General features: G+C 41.1%; 1 protein-coding gene across 4 annotated transcripts in view; it reads left to right on the top strand.

Annotated features, from left to right (window-relative positions):
• The window catches only part of SLC25A13 (solute carrier family 25 member 13), a 257,057-nt gene that overhangs the window by 173,128 nt on the left and 63,353 nt on the right, over window positions 1-20,576 (top strand). For all 4 annotated transcript variants that reach the window (XM_037836732.1, XM_037836730.1, XM_037836731.1 and 1 more), the window contains one exon: window positions 326-406. In XM_037836732.1, the coding sequence (XP_037692660.1) occupies window positions 326-406 (81 nt within the window). The remainder of the gene's footprint in view (window positions 1-325; window positions 407-20,576) is intronic.

Here is a 20,576-nt window from a genome sequence, read left to right as displayed (position 1 = left end):
TTTTCTCTCTTGTCAATATATCCTGCTCTTATGCTATTAATACTGCTGGACGTATTTGAATTTTTGATTTATAAACCATAAACCATTTATCTTTTGGTGTTTTTTTCCTCACTGAAGCATCAGGAATGCAAATCTTTTGAAAACTAAAACTACATGTGTACTGTTAAGAGAACTTCTCAAATTCTTTCAAGATCAGTTAATTAGTGCAGTTTATGATTACTCCAATAGACTGATAGAAAAAAACATATTTACAGATCCATGTTTATATGGGTTTAATGATTTTCCTTATATTTTTCATCAGCTTTTATCAATATTTTTCTTCCAGGTGAATGATTTTGTGAGGGATAAATTTATGCGTAAAGATGGTTCAGTCCCACTTGCAGCAGAAATTCTTGCTGGAGGCTGTGTAAGTACCTTTTGCACATCTCGATGTTGAAAACACTTGTTTCACATATATATCACTGCCATGGCAAACAAGTGCAGACTAAGGCTTCTGTTTAACCACAGATCCTGTTCAAGGGCAGAGTCCTCTAGGGCATCTCGGCTTTTCCTAGACAGGAGAACCTTTCCTGAGGTGGAAGGGTAAATGTTTCTGAACTTATTACCTGTTAAGTCATGCCTGTTAAATTCTTCACTGCTTGCGGTTGGTTCTGTAATAGAAGGCATTTGTGGCAGAAGTGTAAAATCTTGCTAACTGCAATAGAAATCATTTGTGGCAGAAATATATGGCCTTTGAAAATATCTTTGCTAACCTTTTCTTAAGTTAATTTTTGGTGCATCCTTGCCTTGTGGCTCCCTTGTAGCTTGCAGTCAGCAGCTCTAGCTCTCTGCTTTGCTTTACCTTACAAGTGGCAGTAACTTTTCAATCCTCCCAGTGCTTCTGGGAGAAGGATGCTAGAAAATGACTGCTTAATGAGCTTGGCATTGTCAAAAAGGCTTGGAATGATTGTTTCTTTATATGGATAAACAATCTACACCTTGTTCTTGAGCTCAGCAAAACATTCTGTTTTGTTTTATCTCGTGTACCAGTTTGTTCATGTGAATGTAAATACTTTACTAAAAATTAAGCTCTTGTACAAAGACTGATGCTATTTAAAGATAAAATTGCCTGAATAGATGGGCTTTGATCACTAGACAATACAATATTGGTATATTTTCCATCTAAACTATGTTTTTTTTTAATAAGAAAGATGAGGTCACATTTTAAAAATAGGCTTGTTCTGTGCAGAAATGGTATTCGTAAAATAATTTTGGAGGGAAATCATTGTATTTGGAACTTAGGCAGACACCTGAGAATATTAAATATTTGTGTGGCAAGGCCTTATGATCCAATGTAACATTGAATGATGGTTGCTTGAGTGCAGCAGGAGCTAAGAAGTCCTAGCTCCTGGTAATTTTTAGGAGATGGGTGGAATTTGGCTACTGGATGACTCTCCTGTTTGATCACTGACCTGTCATAGACGGCCAAGTAGGATCTCCTTGTTCTGTAACTTTAGTAGCACTCAGGAGGGAAAAAGGGAGCCTTTAATGTCCTAAATAAAAAAGGGCACAACATAATAATCAAAGAGAAATATTAGGAGTTGGAGAAACTGCTTATCCTAGTAATATTCATTTAAAACAACCCAATAGTTGTACATTTGAGTAACTATATTTTGTAATTTTTAAAGAGGCTTACTTATTGCCTGTATCTAGCCCCATCCTTCAGGCTGTCATCAGGGACCCAAGATAGCAGTTTGTAAGTACAGGGGTCTCAGTAGATCTGATGCCTCCCCACCCCCAAAAGTCAGATATAAACCTGCTGTAAAACACGATTATGTATCTGATCTGTAAGAATTTAAAATGTAAAATGAATTATGCAGTACTAAAGATTTTGGCAATAATCATGGCATGGAGATTTGAGGTTTATTTTTTTCTTAATGAAAGCATTTTGCCTGTGTGTGCATCTGGGTGCCAAGGAGATTGGTTGTGGCATGTGTTGTCTACCGTAGGTGGTCTGGTTTTCTCATATGTGGTTGCCCATTTCAAAGACAAAGCACAGATTGGCATCAGAAGTGGTGGTGCCTAGTTTATTGTAGAGAGTTATAACCCTTGTTCAAACCTGATCTAAGCACAGGCTTAGAATTGGAGCCACTTGGGCTTTAAAGCTACTTAAAATATTTTTGAAATGAGGTTTGCCATCCTTTATCTCAAAGGAGGAAGAGAGTGGTCTTTGGCATTTCAAGTCCCCTGTTTTGGCTCCACCCATCCCCCACCCCCCACCCCCCTGTCATTGCTTTAAGAAGTATGAGCTTATTTCTTGGGTTAGCAATCCTGTAGGTAGAAAACAACTCAGATCCCTGTAGATCTCAGAGTAGAGGGACAGATAATTGCATTTTCAATGTGTTTTTTGGTTTTGTGTTTAAATAGCAGCATCTCCTTTTGCAGGCTTTGGCAAAGTTTTCCACATAATCATAGCTAGTCACATACAGGCCCTAGAAGGTCGTTGTGAGTTCCACAGCCTCATCTGTCCAATTGGGAATACAAAGGGTTTTGAAAACTTGTGTCACATGAGCAGTTCCACTTCTTAGTTCACCCAAGCATTGCCAGGCATTGACTTTTAAGTCCCTGGGGAGCTCACCTTGCTTCATTATTACTGAGAATTAGTACACATGACTGACTTTTGTACTTGTAACCAAAGCTGCTCATTTCTTTGAACAAGGCTTTTTCTGTTTTATAATCTGATTTCTGCAAAAACAGGGAAAATATACAGGGAAAACCTTGTCTTATTACTTCATAATTCTCAGATAAACTAATACTCAGCTTTATTATGTGTTATGGAAAAATAAAAATGATAGCAAATTTGGAGGAAAATAAATCATTGCTCTAAAATGGAATAAAATTAATTCTATTCCTTCTTTTATTAATTTTGATATAATAAGATCTGTAACTAAAGAAATTTAAAAATTATTTCTTTATGTATGTAAAATGATGAATCTATTTTTTTAACTTATTTTAAAATACTTTCAAATTACAGGACAGCTACAAAAATAATACAAACCCCATAGAGAGAACCTAACATACTTGTACCTACCCCCATAGATACCCAGATCCACCTATTTTAACATTTTGCCATATTTGCCAAATCATTCTATCTGTCTTTCTGCCTGTCCACCTGCCAATCTGTCTATTAAACAATCCATTTTTTGAACACTTGAGTGTAGGTTGTAAACATCATGGTCTTTGAACACTTATTACTGCCATGTACATTTCCTAAGAACAAAAGTACTCACTTATGTAAATATTTTAAATGCATATATCAAGTTCAAAAAATGTAACATTGATATAAAGCTTATGTCTAATTCCAATTTTTTGACATCCCAGTATTATCACTTTGGGCCTTTTGTCCTCCCTTGTTAGATTCCATCCAAGATCATGTTTTGCATTTAATTATCATTATCTTTTTGTTTCCTTCCCTCCCTCCCTCGCTCCTTCCTTCCTTCCTCCCTTCCTTCTTTCCTCCCTCCCTCCCTCCCTTGCTCCCTCTTTCTTTCTTTTTGTGGGAACATACATACAATATAAACTACCATCTCAGCCACTCCCAAACATACCATTCAATGGAATTAATCACATTCACAATATTGTGGTACCCTCACCATCTTCCCTTACTAAAGCTTTCCTATGTCCCCAGCAGAAACCTTACACCCATTATTCATTAAATCCCAGTTTCCCCTATCTGTCACCCCTGGCAACCTGTATTCTAATTTCTCTCTCTCTGAACTTGCACATTCCTAGTATTTTCATTTTAGTTACCATAGGGCTTGAATTTAATATTCTAATTCTATAAGAATTTCATTTGCTTTGATACCAGTTAACTTCAATAGTATGTGTAAACTATGTTCCTGTATCCCTCTGACCTTCATGTAGTTCTTGTCACAATTATTGAGTCTGAAAGTACTGATTTATCATTACATCGTATGCATTTGCCTTTTAGATCCTGTAGGAAGTAAACAGTAGAGTTACAAACCAAAAATACAGTAATATCAGCATTTATATATATCCGTATCATAACCCTCATTGGAGGTCTTCATGTGACTTTGATCTTTTGTCTGTTGTCCTTTAGCATCTCTTCAAGATCACTGATTCTTCTGCCAGCTCTAATCTGCTGTTGAATCCCTCTAGGGAATTTTTAATTTCTGTTACTGTAGTCCTCAGTTCCGTTTGGTTCCTTTTCATAATTTCCACCTCTCTTTTGATATTCTCTCTGTGTTCATCTCTCATTTTCCTGATTTCCTTTAATTCTTGGTCCATGTTTTTCTTCAGCTCTGTGAGCATAGTTAGGACTGTTTTTAAGAAGTCTTCGCTGGATTGCCCCAGTTCTGGTTCTCCTCACTGATGGTTTCTAATGCTTTAATCTTCTCCTTTGCCTGGGCCATTGCTTCCTATTTCTTTGTATGATATTTAGCTTCTTGTTGAAACCTGGATATTTTTATATTTTAATGTGTTATCATTGGAATTTGGACTCGGAGGTGTCTCTTCCTTAAACTTCTATCCAGCTAGTGTTATGACCGAGCTTTCTTTGAATGCCAGGGGCTAAAAACAAAGCAAAACAAAAACAGGAAGAAGAAGGGTAAAAAAGAAAACACTTTCCCTAGTCTTTGCAGATTGACCCTTGCAAGTGTTCTCCTTCAGGTTTTATCCCTACAAAGAGTTTAGAGAACAGCTCCAGGACAAATAATAGGGGCCTCTCTGATCCTTTATGTGCAGGAGTCTTGTCTTGGTCATACACATATGGCCCTAGAATTACCCTGTTGACAGAGTTCCTAATGTTCCTCTTCCCTAGGAAACAGTTTCCTCGCTGTCGCAAGCACTCCACTGTATGTCCTACAGCCAGCAATCTTTTCCAGTCCCTTGGCCCAGCATCCACTTGACTGCTGATCATGGTGTGAGACACCTTCCACACCGGTAAAGTCTTGGAAAGCGAGTCGGTCGGGCCACCACCAGAGGGATTGGCCAGACATACAAGTTCCCAGTATGTGCACGAGGGTTACTCTGCCCCCTGTGGTACCGGGACCAGGGACACCCATAGGGAGTGGTGGGCCAGCTTGAGCCGATGAGGGCTGGAGGAGTGGAGGTGGGGCCAGCCAGGGCGCCAGGAGATCCTACCACTTTTAAGCGGCCTTTTTCTTGGTTCAGCATTTGCCCTGTTACTGCTCTTTTCTAGAGCTTTGAGAAAGATGTCTCTGCCAGACCTTGCTTCTGTCAGGGTATGGAGCCCTGAAGTGTCTTATTTTGCCATCTTGATCAGGCTAGGGTGACTTTATTTTTTTATACTTTTTTTTTTTTTTTGCATGAAGATGAGTTTTAATTTGGAGTACTGCTTACGTTTGACTTTGTTTTTCTGGACATTTTTATAGAATCACACGTTATCAGTAGTGATATATTCAGCACAGTTCAAGACTCAACTAGATGATGACACTGGGGTTTGCAAACTGTAAATCTGAAAGGATTCTTTGTGGTTTGTTTTTCCTCCACAAATTGGTTTTCTTACATTTTAAATTAGCCAATAGTTGTAGACCTGGGCCCTCAGGTATCTCCTTACACAGTGTATATACACTGACCTACTTCCTTCTCCCTTTGTGTCTTTCTTCCCATCCTTCCCTCTCTGTTGGTCAGAAGCTCAGCTCCTGTTGGGTTCTGAGCCTTCAATTAATGCCGTAGGGGACAGAGGGCCTATTCCCAGTAGGATCCCATTGACTTTAAAAACTGATGCATTATTGCTGAGCATGTCACTGTTATTGCTTTGTTGCTTTGATAAAAAAATAATGTACATAATGCCTTATGATCTGTAGGTTATGGTCCTTATTCCAACAAAATAAGTGGTTGTTGACTGTCTTCTGTTTATCTAGTGGAATAGAGAGGTGAAATCTTGAGGGGTCTGGGATCTTTGGCCTTTGATCTTTTGATCTTAAGAAAACCATCAAGATAACATAATACCAGTAGTGCCATGATGGGTTTCAAGGAAGAAATATAAATATGGTGATTAATTTATTTAGCATGAAAATAAATCTACCTTGAAATGAAAAGAAATAATACTCACCAGAACAAATTGTCAATAAAAGAAGAACTTCTGTCTTGTAAAATAGAAAATAGAAAATAATATTTTTCTGTAGTAATTTTTGGAAAGACAAGTTAGCATGCTTTTTTGAAGTATAGTCCTTTGATAATGGGCCCACTGTATTTTTGCGTTTGTATTTACGTGTATGTATAGCTGATGTTTATGCAAGTAGTTTATATTCATTTTGAGTGGGAAGAATAACTGCTGTGCTCACGTCACTGATTCTGAAAGGTGTTGGTAAGAATATCACATTGGGAAAGCACAGAAGGAAGGGCAGTCTTAAATGCTCTCCCCTGCAAGGATTTATGCTGATTCCCATATTTGTGGTATTTTGTGCAGCCACGTATCAGACACTGTTTTTAAGCCCAGTTGTTATTATGTACCTTTTTTACATTATATTTAGTTGAGGTGAATTTTTATTATTATGAAGTTTTTAGACAAAAAGATACAGACACACATACCCCGCCCCTCCCCCGCTGCCGCCCTAGCCTAAGATGTCACATTTGACAAATGTATCTGGGGGCCCTTATGTACTTCTCCTAATTATTTTTCCCTTTTTTAATCTCCCAAGAGGGAGGGAAGAGAGGTAACCCTATCCTGGAGTTGGTGTTTTGCACTCATGTGTGTGCCTTGATACTTTTTATTACGTATGAATGCATCCCTAAACAATGTAAATGTTTGTTTTAGAATGCTGCCTTCTGGCCCAGCGCTATAGGAACAACTCACGATTCCCAGATTGATGTCTTTGCAAATTTTTCCTATCAGTGCAACTCATGTGCTTTGGTTTTCAAAGAGAGGAATAGTGAACGGGAGTGGGAGTATTCCTTTTGAATGTTGTAATGTGGCCTATACTGAATATGTGGATTTATAAGCATGTTATATAGATATTCTTACGGTTGAAGGAAGGTATTCATTTAACCAAGTTTTTCATAACTTGAGATTTGTTCCATAGACTAAAGTCCTACTTTTGGTCTTGTAATCTAAACTCAGTGTGGGATACTGAGTAAGTTTAAAATTGCAACCCTCCTCACTGCTGACACACATCCTCCCTCTCTGACTTGTTCTTCTATCTTTCTCATTCTCTCTCTCAACTCTTACCGCCTTCAACACTTTATATAATTTACTCACTTATGTTTTTTCTTTATTGTCTATCTCTACCATCATATAATATAAGCTCCACATTGTTCGATGTGTTCCAAAGACATAGTGCATAGTAACCAGCAGATTATCAGTAAATATTTTTTAAATGAAAGAATAGTAAAGCTAACTTGGCTCTTAGAAACGATCTTGTCAAATTTTCACAGCCTGTGGATGCCCAGTCTAGTCACTGTCTTTTATATATTCTTTCTTTTATATTAGTCACACCCCTCCCATCCTTAATCATCAAACTTTATTATTATCTCTCTGTTTCCCAGTTCTATTGTCATTGCTTCCCATATCACAAAGTACAGCCAGCATAGAGCTGGACATCATTTTATAAGGTAAAAATGTTCCTTTCCAAACCTCACAGTTCTAATTTTTGAGAATTGAACAAAATGCCTGCTTTTATTTGTAAAATGAATCCTTTTGAAAATCAGAGTCATTTATAGTGAAAATAATTGCATTTAACCAAAGGCAGTCTGTTGTGCTGGACAGAGCATGGGCTTTTAGTCAGTTGGGGGCCCCAGCCTCTTCACCTACCAAATGTGAGTCAAGGTTTAGGTAACTTTACTTGCATTCTCTAAACCTCAGTTTTCTTGTCTGTAAAATGGGGATTACAACTTACACTTTCAGGTTTTCTTTGCTGCATAACAAATCACTCCAAAAATTTAGTAGCTTAAAACAATCATATATTTTTTCTCATAATGCCTAGACCATTCTGCTTCACATGTTGTCAGCCAGAGTGTTGGGACAGCTGGAAGGTCCAAGATGTCCTCACACAGATGGCAGCCATCTGGGATCTCAACTGGGGCTGGCAGCCGGGGAACCAGTTCTCCTCTAGTTGGGGCTCTCCATATGTCTGCTTGGGCTTCCTCATACCAGTGTCTTATTCCAAGGAGAGTTCTGAGAGCAAAGGGAGAAGCTGTAGCTCTCTTTAAGCCAGCCAGATTCAACAGGAGAAAGACTCTATCTCCCAATGGGAGGAGTGACAAAGAAGTTGTAGATACCTTTAACTCACCACACTTACTTTGCATGGTTATAGTCAAGATTAAATGACATAATATATGTGAAATGATTCAAAGGATAGACTCTTACTGCATTACCGCAAAAGAAAGGGAGGTTATTAGAGTTTGAATGTGGTGTGTTGAGGAGCTAAGCCATCTCTAGGGATCTTGAAATCTCTGATCTTTATTGTGACTACTTATTTGCATTGTCTCTACTGATTGGTTTCCTTTGCCAAGCAGCAGTGCATCCTTCTTCTAAATATGATTATCATTTTGTCTTTATGCTTATGCTGCATTCCAGGCCTAGTCCCAGGGCTTGCATCCTAATGGGAATAATTTTAGTGTTTCTCTATTATTGAAAAAGAGAAGTGCTCTGATTATGTATTGCTGTGTAACAAATCACCCCAAACAACAGTTTATTATTATCTCTGTGGTTCTGTTGGTTAACTGAATTCAGCTGAGCTGTTCTTCCTTGGGCTGTCCACGTGGTTGTAGGCACATGGCAGCTGGGGCTGGAATCATCTGAGGGCTTAACAGGGCTGGATGTCCGAGATAGCGCACTCTTGTGGCTGGCAGTGATGCTGGCTCCCAGCTGGGAGCAGCTGGGGTTATTGACCAGGGAGCCTATGTGTGGCTTCTCCATGTGGCTTGGACTTTTCCAATCACAGCAGCTTGGTTGCTAGAGGGAGTTTGCCAAGAACAAGCATTCCAGGAGTCCTTGCCAGAAGCTGCAAAGGCAGAATGTTACTTCTGCATCCTGTTGGTTACACAACTCACTAAGACCCACCCAGATTCAAAAGAAGAGAAATTAGACTCTACCTCTCAATGGGAGTGTTCAGTAAGCAGGAACCAATGTTATGGGAGGGGAACATCTTTGTTGCCCTCTGCCTTAGTCAACCCAGGGTCTGTTGCTGGTCCTGGAACCCATTCCTGCTCCAGAGTGCTCTTGGTTGCAGGGAGCAGAAACTCACTAAAGTAACAATGAGGAAATGGAAACTTACCTTAAGGTTGTACATGAAGTAAAATCAAAGGCTCTTGAGAATTGAGGCAGCTCTGGGAACTGGCTGCTCTCTCCATTTCTTCCTCTTGGCCTTTTGGGTCTCCTGGTGACTTTGTATCTCTCTACACACCTTTTCACCATGCTGATCGTTCTCCCCCTCAAGGCGTCTACTTCCTCAAGAATTCCCTTCATGTTCTTGTTGGCCAGTGGCCTCTCTCTCTACATGTGACCTTTCAGCCTCCTTCCATCCCTATCACCAGCCCCAGCTAATTGGCTTAGTTTCATTTTGTTTTGTTTTTCATTTAATTATTGAGAGAGGAAACTTGATCTGCACACCTCAGTGTGCACCGGGCCATGGATTCGCCTTGAGTCATGACTCCACCCAGGTACTAATGACTTTACTTAACAGCTCCATTTGTTTCAACCATGTATGAAGGTGCTCAAATCCTGCTTGAACCATTTTGTTTTTAGCTCTGAATTCTCTAAGTATCCCCTGAATATGATAGCATCTGTACTCTTGTTGTGAAGTATACCCAAAGCTATATTCCTTATGATTGAACTTGAAATTCCTTGAGATTTCAGGCCCAATCATTTATCAAACCAGGAAGAAAATTTCTTCATGTAATGAACACATCTGCTCTGGCAATCAGAGCTGGTGAGGCAGATTGCCTGAAGTGGATTTAAGTCCTGCTTTGTGATCTTTTTCTTACTGGGGTTTCCTGTAGAGACGTGGCCTCACAGTGTGGTTTTCTTAAGGCAGAATTTTTACTTCACTTTACAAGTCTCTGTGCATATATGCTACTTTGCTATTATAAATATAGAGTGATGTGAGGCTCAGTCATTAGGTTGAGTTTCTGTGAGGTCACTCCTGCATAACAAGTCAAATAGCCAAAATTCATTATGCATTTTGATGCTATGGAAAAGAGTATTTTTAATAATTACATTTTTTTAATCCATTTGTAGTATAATGAAAATCTGATTGTTACATTGTTTTCTGTTGTTATCATTATAAATGATTGCCTGGGAGAATTTTTTGCATACTCGCCAAAAATGTAAGACCGTTTTGTAAATTTTCTTCATTTGTACTTTCGCTTTACCCATATCTTCCAATTCCATTTGACTCTAAGGCTTAAAGACTTCATTAGGTGTTAATGTATGACCTGCTGTTTTTGTCACATATAGTCACTCCTTTGCCATTTGAAGATATCTTCCGTTATAACTCTGTGCTGACAGCTAATTGCATCTTGAAGACCTTGGGGAAATGTTAACTTAACTGAGGATTATAAACTTTGAAGACAGGTCTCATGTCTCATTGTATATCTGTGTGCCTAGCATTGTGTCATATAACATAGGAGACACTTAAGAATATTTATGGAATGTATAAATGCTTAACTAGAAGGTGTTGGAGATGAAGGCAGTTATGGAATTTTCAAGGAAGGGTGGTTGCTTCATATGCCAAGTTAATATTATCTTAAAGACAGGTGGCCAGTGGAGAGGCATTAACTATAGGGACGGGGTGGAAGGGAGAGTGTGTGTGTGTGTGTGTGCGTGCGTGCACGCACGTGTGCAGGAAGTGAAGGGCTCTAGGAAATAACTGTAACCGTGCCTAAATATCTACATATCCAGATTGTTTCACCAGAAAGATCTCCCATGATCACTCAGTGAGGGAACCACCTTTTAAAAAGTCCCCATTTTTTAAATTGTTTGACTTAGTTCCTAAGAATGGCAAATTTATACTCCCACATACATTCAGAACATTAATAAAGGATAAAGTCAACAGCATGGGGCACTTATTTGCTGTAACTTATTCATTATTGCTTATGTTTTTAGTAGAAAGGATTTTAACATGTGAAATAATCATTTCAGAATCAAGAAGGAATCATACAAAAGGGAGGCTTTAAAAATAGGCAAAAATGTTACCCATAGCAATATCTAAATGTGGAGATTTCTGAGAAGCTGAGGAGACAGCTCCATTGCAGTTCTCCCAAGCAGTCTTTGGGAGGATGGGACTAGAGCACTGTCTGGAATAGAAGTCTGCTGCCTGCCTGCTGCAGCGCGGAGCTCCCTCTATACCTGTTACTTGGACCCAGATAAAAATAAGAAATCTCTGATGGCACTGAGGATCCACAGGTATGGCCTGCCTGATTAGAGGCTTCCTTTGGTGGCTCAGAAAGTTCATCTTATTAGGGGAAAGTCTGGCTCTTTTCTATTTTCCACCCTTTTCCCTCTTTGGGAAAGTCTCAGAGTTGTTTGATACCGCACAGTTCAGACGTTGGGCCATATTTCTAGTTTTCTGATAAATAAGGGAAATATTTAATAATTATAAGTAAGATTTATATGTAAATATGCAGAGATTAGGTCACAGCTTTCATACAAGTAAGGTACTTTAGACATTGAAGGTCTGTAAATCATTAAATGATTCTGGTAGTCGTAGTCAGAATAGACATGTATAACACACAGAGCCCAAATGTTAACATATTTGACAGGTTTGTAACTTAATTGCTTTTTAATGTCAGTCAAATAGATTCCACTTTGGTTTCTTGGCCAGGCTTCTATGGGCCCATTAAAACCCTTTGAAGTTGAAAATATGAAATTTAATATTTCTAAAACTTGTAAACAGAATAGCTTTTTTCTACTCTACCATGTGGTTAAGAAATTACAAGTAAGAAATTTCAATTTGATATCTATCTCAAAAACAAGTTTTTTTCCAAAGTTCTTTTCAAAGTTGTTAATTCACTAACTGCAGGTTTTTTACTTAATGGAAGAGTTAATTTGCACACTAAAGTCAAAGGAGAAAAATTCCATTTTGCTTCGTGTTTAGAGGTATGCATTTAGTCAGACAAGTCAAGCAGAGTGTAAGAGAAAGTTCCTTTTTTCACATTGCAATGAGGAGTTGTATTCCTGATTCAGTCAGGATGCTGATGGCTCTCAAGAGGGCACTGGGCTAACCCACTCTCCCTTGAGAGCTGGGTGAAGTGAGTGGCCGGCTTCTCCATAGACTGCTGAATGCCTGCCTGTCTTCAGTACTTGTAAACAGCAGGTGAGTGCTATGGGCAATACATTCAATTTAATCTGTCCATTGCTATTTGCTGATTATCTGTTTTGTACCCTTGGTCTTTATATATGATGATGATTATTGTGCTACATACAAATTATTTTCATGACTCCATTTTTACTGCATTTAAATACAACATTTAGTAAGAGAGTAAATGGAAAATGTACTGAAGCTTAGATTTATTTAAAAATTTTTGTTTTCTAGTTTATTCAGATATCACATACTGTCATCACTTGAGGAGTCCTTTTATGTGTAATGTAAATTATTCAGCATTCACTAGTATAAACCTTATTTGTAGTTACAGTTTTATTTGTGTTCAGATAATCAAAATAATGTATTTGGATTTTAGTAAAAAAAAAATCATATTCCATAACTTCATATTAATCTATTTTTGACACATATAAGCACATATTTTAGAATGTCAGTGTGCAATTAGGTATTCTTAGCACATGTCATTTGTGAAAAGTGCTTTAAATCTAAGTACATTCAATTGAGCATAATTAAAATATCAAGATACATATTCTTCATATACATTTTGCCACTTAATTTTTTAAGTAGCTGTAAGTATCTACCATGTGAATTCAAATTAAAATGAGATGACTGAATTGCAGTTATATTTAATGCTTTTAGTTTAAAATATAGGAGAGATTATACTATGTGAAATAAGATAAGCTGGCATGTTTTCTGTGGACAACAGATTGATGACAGGTTTGATTTTTGTTAAATGCAAGACTTTTAATACTGTGTGAATATTCTCAAGAGTATTGCTTAGAGTGCTTTAGGGGAAAAAATCGTTAGAAAGAATGCTTTTTCATCTTGTGAGTTCTTTTGACTCTTGTCCCGAAGCCCCAGAATGTCTGGGGCTACCATCTCTGTTAGTACAGAAGCGTTGGAGGAAGATTGTTTAGTTTGTAACAGGGGAAAGAAAATGTAGTATGGAGAATTATAAACTGGAGGTAAGATAAGATGCCTGGGGCTCCTGAACTGATTGATACTTTAGATAATGTAGTTTAGGCTGCTGCTGTTTCCTATGATAATAAGCAGGCTGTCTTGGCAAGTCCTTTATAAGGTACATGTTCTTTAGAACTTCCTTATTCACAGTTGTTAGGCCTCAAGTATGTGAAGATCATTTTCGTGAAAGTCACTGTTCTTGGAATGCTTAGAAAAATTGGGGCAGGATATTAGCATTCTGTGTTTTGTCATCTAAGTATATGATTTCTTGAAATTCTGTTTTTAAAAAAATAAATGGTTATATTACTTCTCACAGTAGCATTGCCCGTGCAGAATCACAAGTGTCAACAATGAAGTAAATCATTAGGTAACATAGCAAGAGGAATTTGGATGGCAAACTTGTAAGGAAGAGAAGAAGAAATCAAGCTTTCAGAACCATCTCGACACAGCAAAAGAAAGCTGTGTTGGGAGCCACATGTCAAGTTTTCTTCAGACTACATATGTCTAGCCTGTTTCAGAGAAAAGAGTATTAGAAGAAAAACCCTATCATTTTACTTTGAGACATGCATGCTGAATCATATAAGAAACTAGAGCATTTGGAAATAACGATGCTTTGTGTCAGTAGCGTTCTATTCATTTGATGAGCTTGGGCTTCATTCTGACATGGTTGTAGCTTGCACGTCCCATTTCCCTTTCTGGTTGTTCTGAGCCCTCCTGAATTCATGAAGATCATGTACTTCAGATAGCTGACACTGTCGTAGGGGGATGTGAACTTTAATTTGTTAGAGAGGTGAGGCAGTCAGTGTCCTCTTGGGACAGCTTTAAAAGTCCACAAGATTTGAAGTTGATCTTGAAGATAAAATGCTATTGTATTGCCTTTCACATTCAGCCTTCTTAATGCCTGGTAAGAGATAGTGTGCACTGTGCATTGTGTTCAGTAGTGGGGAAGCTTCTGTGCTTCACCAATTCTGTTTTCTCTTTCTTGGCCCCTGTCATAACTAGTGGCGCAAGGTGATCTGCTAGTATTGGGGGCAGAACACACCTGAATGGATCAGGGGAGACCAGTCCCACAAACAGTGTCCTAGACTTTGTGCTGGTTCTCTGGCCATTCTAATTTTTACCAGATCCTACACTGGGACAAGAGTGACCATTTCTCAGTAATGAAAGTATTTCAAAATTTAAAATCTCCACATTTTGTGGCTCTTCATTAGCTATCTTGAGTCCAAATTAAATTAAAACTATTTAGTTATGTTGAGCTCCACCACAGTGCCCACTTTAAAAAAAAAAAAAAGGAAAGAATTTATTTTTACCTTATGCAGGTACTTCCTACCAGTCCTCACTATAACTATAGTTTCCTCAAAAAAAAGGTTCTTTACATTTAATTTACAGGTTTCTAGGGAAAGAAAACTTGGAGGATTTGTCTGCACTGGCTTTGAGGGGGTTGGTAAACTAAATTCAGCTAAACAGTCATGCCATGCATTTCTTGATGATCAGTACCTTTGAGCACTTACAGTATGCTAGGCACTGGGATGAGCACTCTTTCTATGTGTTTTCATTTAATCCTCACGTAACCCTATAAATGACAACTAGAATCTACGTTCTGTAAGGGTGTTCAGTTTGTTCACCCCCATAAACGTGCTATAGAGTTGGCACATGGTTAACATTGGTTAAAAGCGAAAATATCACTCATGTCGGCATACTCATTTTACAGGTGAAGTAGGTTGGGTGATTTGCTGGTGTGTAGTGATGCAGGGATCCAGCCCCCGTCTCCCCAGTGCCCCGGGTGAGGCTGCCAGCTGTGGAGCTGTGCCCACTCCCAACGGTTGCCTCCATTTCTTGACCTATTTGCTCTACGTCAAGCACTGCTGTTAACTTTTAACTTATTCCTCACAGTGATTCTATGAGGGGGGAGTGGTCCCTGTGCTATAGATGAGAAATCCATGTCTTAGTAAGTTTGAAGAACTTGGCTGAGGCAACACAATTAGAAGTGTTAAAGCCTGAATTAAAATCCAGGCTTTTCTTACTCCAGTATACCTATCGTGAGTCACTGTGCTATATTAAGGTAAAACCTACACCACTGAAATTGTTTTGCAAGCCCAGTTGAAGAAAATTAAAACTGTGCCTCTAGTTATGCATTCTGAGTCTACAGTATTCTTCAAGGATTCAGATTTGGCATGATTTAGGGATTTTACTGTCCGCTGGCCTAGCTTCCTCATGATTTTCTGACTATTCTACAAAGAAAAAAGGTTATGCATCTGATAAATCAATTATTGCACATAGGAAACCATCTCTCTTCCATATTTCTTAATGTACTTGAGTATCTCTGAATTATTTATTTATCTCCTTAGAACCTTCCCAAACCTTGGGAATTCTAGCTTATGTGATAAAATTAAAGATTCAGGCAGGTATTCTGTTCAAACATGAAAGAAAAAACATGTTGTAAATTAGCTCAGGCTTTTGGATACTGTGGAAGTCAGCATAATAGTTCTGAGCTTGGGTTAGGAATCAGGCTGGCCTGGGTTCACATTCTGTCTCTGTCTTGGACAGAATTTGATGCTTCAGTTTCCTCATCTCCAGAACTGCAGGAGTAATACAGCCTGTGCCCCTATGCCAGGGTTGTTAGGTGTGTGGAGGAAATAACCTCTTTGCAGAGTCCAGGATGCTGTCTGGGACATAGAAGGTACTTGACAAACATGACTCTTGCTTCTCCAGAGTGGAGAGGAGGAAAGAGGAAATGGATTTTAAGTTGCAGGGCTGTAGTCATTCAAAGAGCTGTGCCTTCTTTCTGGTCATATGCTTGGGCAGTTTGTTCTTGAGGAGTAAGTCTCCAGCAATGGCCCTCATTTGGTGGAAGGGAAACCACGCACTTCCAGAGAGGGACATGGAGGCCGGGCCTAGAGTACCTGTTAGGGGGCGGACTGGAAATAAGCAGTGCAGAGATCTCTGTGGCGAGAGCTGCCACATGCTGGAAGAAAGGCTGCAGCCTCTGGGTCCTATAAAAATCAGAAGCATAGTGTGAGCTAGTGCAAGGACAAACAAAATGAAGGAAGGAGGAGGAAAACATCCAAGCAGGAAGGAGCAACTGGAGTCTACTACTGGCGTATTTTCTCTGCTGGGAGAGACTTCATAGACAGTGAACACAGTTCAAAATACAGACTTCACAAAAAAATTTTGCATGTCTCATAAGAGAGAATTCCTGCATCAGCCACTGAGTTTAAGCAACAGAATATTAGTCTACGTGGTTCTGGTTGCTAGTACTTTCAGACTCTTAGAATTTCTCCGTTATACAGGTCTTCTTGGTGAACTACTTTACTATGTAAACAAAGAGAAAAAGGACAAGAATTATAGGAAGCAAAAGTCAGTAGAGGTTGGAGACTATCCCAGAGGTATGATAAACTGTACTCTTTTTTACTGTCTGTGTGTCCGGCGCTGCCCCGCTCGGTCCCCGGTTCCCGGCCGGCGAGGGGAAACAGGGAAGGAGAGAGAGAGATGCAGACTGCGCGAACTAACCTGGTCATGAATCACGACTCGAACCACACGGCAGTTGTGAAAGCAAGCCCTTTACTACAGCTAGATGAACATTCTGTGTTACTGGTTCCCACGCGGGGCACGGCGCCTCGTGGGAGAGCAGCCTCGATGTGGCCGTCAGGCACGGCTCCTTGTGGGCTGTCTCACCCTACCCCGTCCGGGTAAGACCTTTTATACACAATTAACAACCAATAAGCTTCTAGGCTAGTATCGCGTATACAGGATTTCGATTGGTAGGAGCGGGTGGCGGATACATGCGTCACTATGCGGAAACAGGATGCAGGCGCCATCTTGGCTCACTCGATGGGCGGGGGTAACTCTAGAGCAGGCTGCAGCGCATACGCTAGGCCCGATTCGGGAGGCGGCTTTCCACATCTCCCCCTTTCTTATTTATTTTTGACCCAGTGTCTCCAGTGATGAGCGTGCTCCCGTGAACCCAAATGGTTCACAACCTCTTTGGTGCTTTGGGGAGTCTGGACTAGGCCTCAGCCATCCAGCGGCGGAGCCTCTAGCACCAACCAGAATGCTCACGTCATATGGAGACCGGAGAGTCCGTAAGCTGGAAGCAACGTGACTCTCCCTGCAGTGCTTTGCCTGGCAACTGGGGAACAACGACGGGGGCAGGAACAGCAGTAACCAGAGTCGGGGGTGTCACTAGGTGTCTCTGTGCAATGGCTAGGGTCCAGTCTGGCCACAACTAGGACTCTGCCCTAGAGACCCACCTGAGACAAAATTATGACTACTGGTGTCGCCTTTTACACCCGAGAAACAGCCATGCGATTCGCTACAAATTTTGCTCCAAAGCGCCCCACCTGAGGCGACCAGGAAGGGGTATGGTTAATAAATCGGTCACTATCGGGGGTAACAGAGGTGGGAGTCATAGCCATCATAGTGGTAACACGCAATTGCTGCTGCGCTTGAAACAGGCGTTCTAGCAAACATTTAACAACGACTAATCCCACCAATAATCCCACTGCAATGAGGATCCAATTAGTTAAATTGGGCCAAGAGAACCAGGAAGAAACACTGCAATAGTTTCTGTAGAACCTCGCCTAACCCGGAGAGATCGACTTTAACGGGTTTTAACTTGATCCCCCCAATTGTGTCTAAACTAGATTCCACCTGTTGGGAGAGATTAACAAATTCAGGAAAATATGACCTTTTCAGCCAATCAGAGACTCTGGAAATGCTTCCGGTCACGTTGGCCCTGACAGGAGTGACACAGAGTTTAACCGTAAGCCACCGGGTGTCACATGTTTGCTGAAGCACTCTCCAGAGTCCATCTATTTCCAGTCCAAGTTCATCTATCTCCGCTTGGAGTTTCTGAATGGCCTGGAAATTTAAGTTCAGCATCTGATTGTGGCGGCGTAGCACGTCTCGGGTAAGGTTGACCAAGCCATTTACCGTTTCCATCGTTATGGCGAGCTGCCGATCTGTCCATGCTTGTAGCACAGCCTGCCCGATCGTTGGGACAAACAAAGAGGAAGCTACACTGGCAGCATTCGATAGCCATTCTTTTATGCCTCTTGGACGCCTAGACTTAGAGAAGGGGATATTGTTAAGTGAAACAACTTGAGAAACAGGGCCAACCCAGTCGGTTGCCTTGACGGGGAGCCAGACATAACTTGGGCGATACACTAGGATAGCGGGGCGGCGAGGCATCCGGGTCTTTGGAACGGTTGCAGACTGTAGGAGCAAGCCCTGGAAGGAAAAGGCACCTTTGAGTCTCCTTTTTACTCAAGATCCCTTCACAAGACTGGCGGCTCTTCCCTGTAACGTTAAGAAATTCAAGCAAGACTCCCTTACTTAACTCGCCATTACCAGTTTCACAAGTAGCATTCGCCGCAACTGTGGTGTTGACAACCTTGACAGAGAGGTTAGCAAAAGAGAGGATCAGTGTGTCATTGGTGAGGGGGAAGGACTCGTTGAAGCTTGTGGAGGAAATATAGTTCCACTAAAAAGAAAAAGGCAGATTAGAAGGATTGCTATAGGAGAGCAAAGAACAGAGTTACCGATCCTCTTTTTGGGCAACCGCGGGGTGGTCAGTCCTACTATTATCGTCTTGTCGGTCGTCGCCATCATCAGCAGGGTCGGAGGCTTGGTCTAATGGTTCAGGTTGTATATTCGTTGGCGTTTCTGACAGCTGTTCCTTGGCTTCTTCAGGTGATGTCACGGTTCTCACCAGTCTTTCCGGAACCCACACTGGTTGACGTCCTGGTTCCTGGGGAAAAACACAAACAGAGCCTCTGGCCCAGCTGAGCACCGGGTCAGGGCCTTTCCACTGCCCCGACAGGACATCCTTCCAACGGACTAGACCTCTATGCGGAGGACTCGGGGTGGTGTGTTGCAGGGCAGGTGTCATTCCTTGTGAATTTTCGTTTAAAAAATTATATGTGAGCAAGGCTACAGACAGTCGAGCTTTTGGGGACAGGCCGTGGCCTATACCCTCTTTCTGTTTTTTAAGCAAGTCTTTGAGAGATCTGTGCGCTCTTTCAATGATTCCTTGCCCCTGAGGGTTATAGGGGATGCCATGTTTTAATTGGACATCCATGTTGTCACAAAATTTTTGGAAGGATTTACTAGTGTAGGCAGGCCCGTTATCCGTCTTTAACGTCTTTGGCTTACCCCAAGCTGCCCATGCAGCAAGGCAGTGTGCAATGACGTGGGAGACTCTTTCTCCTGGTTCAGCAGAGGCAAATAAAACTTGGGAGCATGTGTCCACCGACACATGTAAGTACTTGATCTTACCATACTCTGAATGATGAGTGACATCCATCTGCCAAGTATCCCCTGGGGTGAGACCCCTAGGGTTGACCCCAACCGAGGGGACTGCTCTCTGCTCTGCACAATTGTTGCAGGCTCGGACAATATCTCGAGCAGCTGCACGTGGTATGCTGAACCGCTTAGCTAGGGTACCTGCATTGATGTGAAACTTGGCATGGAATTCTCGGGCTTGTTGATACGGTACCAGCGTCGGAAAGATGTGCAGCTGTCGAGTGGCTACATCTGCGCTATGGTTCCCCTGGGCCATAGGGCCAGGCAAACCTGTGTGGGCTCTAATATGGGTTATGTAAAAAGGGTGTTGCCTGGTCCATATAACCTCCTGTAGTTTGGCAAAGAACGTCCTTACTGTAGAGGAATGTTTAACAATGCCCACCGTTTCTAAAATTTGTACAGAGTTCACAACATAAGCAGAATCCGAGACGACATTTAAGGGCTCGGAAAGGCTTTCCAGGACTGCAATGATAACCTGCAGTTCTACCCATTGAGGCTTTTGTGGTTGGAAGAGCACTGTTTTAGGAGTGTCCCCCTCCACACAATACGCCCCTGTTCCAGAGCTGGAGCCGTCCGTGTATACGGTGGGGGCGCCTGCTAGTGGCCTAGGAGAGGTTACTTTGGGAAAAATCACTGGGTGCCGGGTGACAAACTGCAAGAGAGGAGCCTTAGGGAACTGATTGTTAATGGGACCAAGAAATGTACACCGGAGAATGGCCCATTGATCTATGCATCCGGTGAGTATCTCAAGCTGCTGGGAAGAATAAGGCACCCTGAGATTTTTGGGCTGCTGACCGAAATGCTGCACAGCCCTTTTAATGCATTCTAGGGCCAAGTCTGCAACCGCTGTAGGATAGTGCTCTAGGACTTTTTTGGGGGAAACTCCAGGGTGGACCCAGAGCAGCGGCCCCCGCTGCCACAGTACCGCAGTGGGCTGTAATTCTGTCGGCAGCACGCAGGCTTCAAAAGGCTCATCAGGGTCTATTCTCTTCAATGCAGCGCCACTGAGCGCCTGTTCCACCTGGCATA

Source organism: Choloepus didactylus, chromosome 5, assembly GCF_015220235.1.
Source record: "Choloepus didactylus isolate mChoDid1 chromosome 5, mChoDid1.pri, whole genome shotgun sequence".
Lineage (NCBI taxonomy): Eukaryota > Metazoa > Chordata > Mammalia > Pilosa > Megalonychidae > Choloepus > Choloepus didactylus.
The sequence above is the reverse complement of the archived record's forward strand: the minus strand, read 5'-3'. Positions and strand labels throughout refer to the sequence as shown.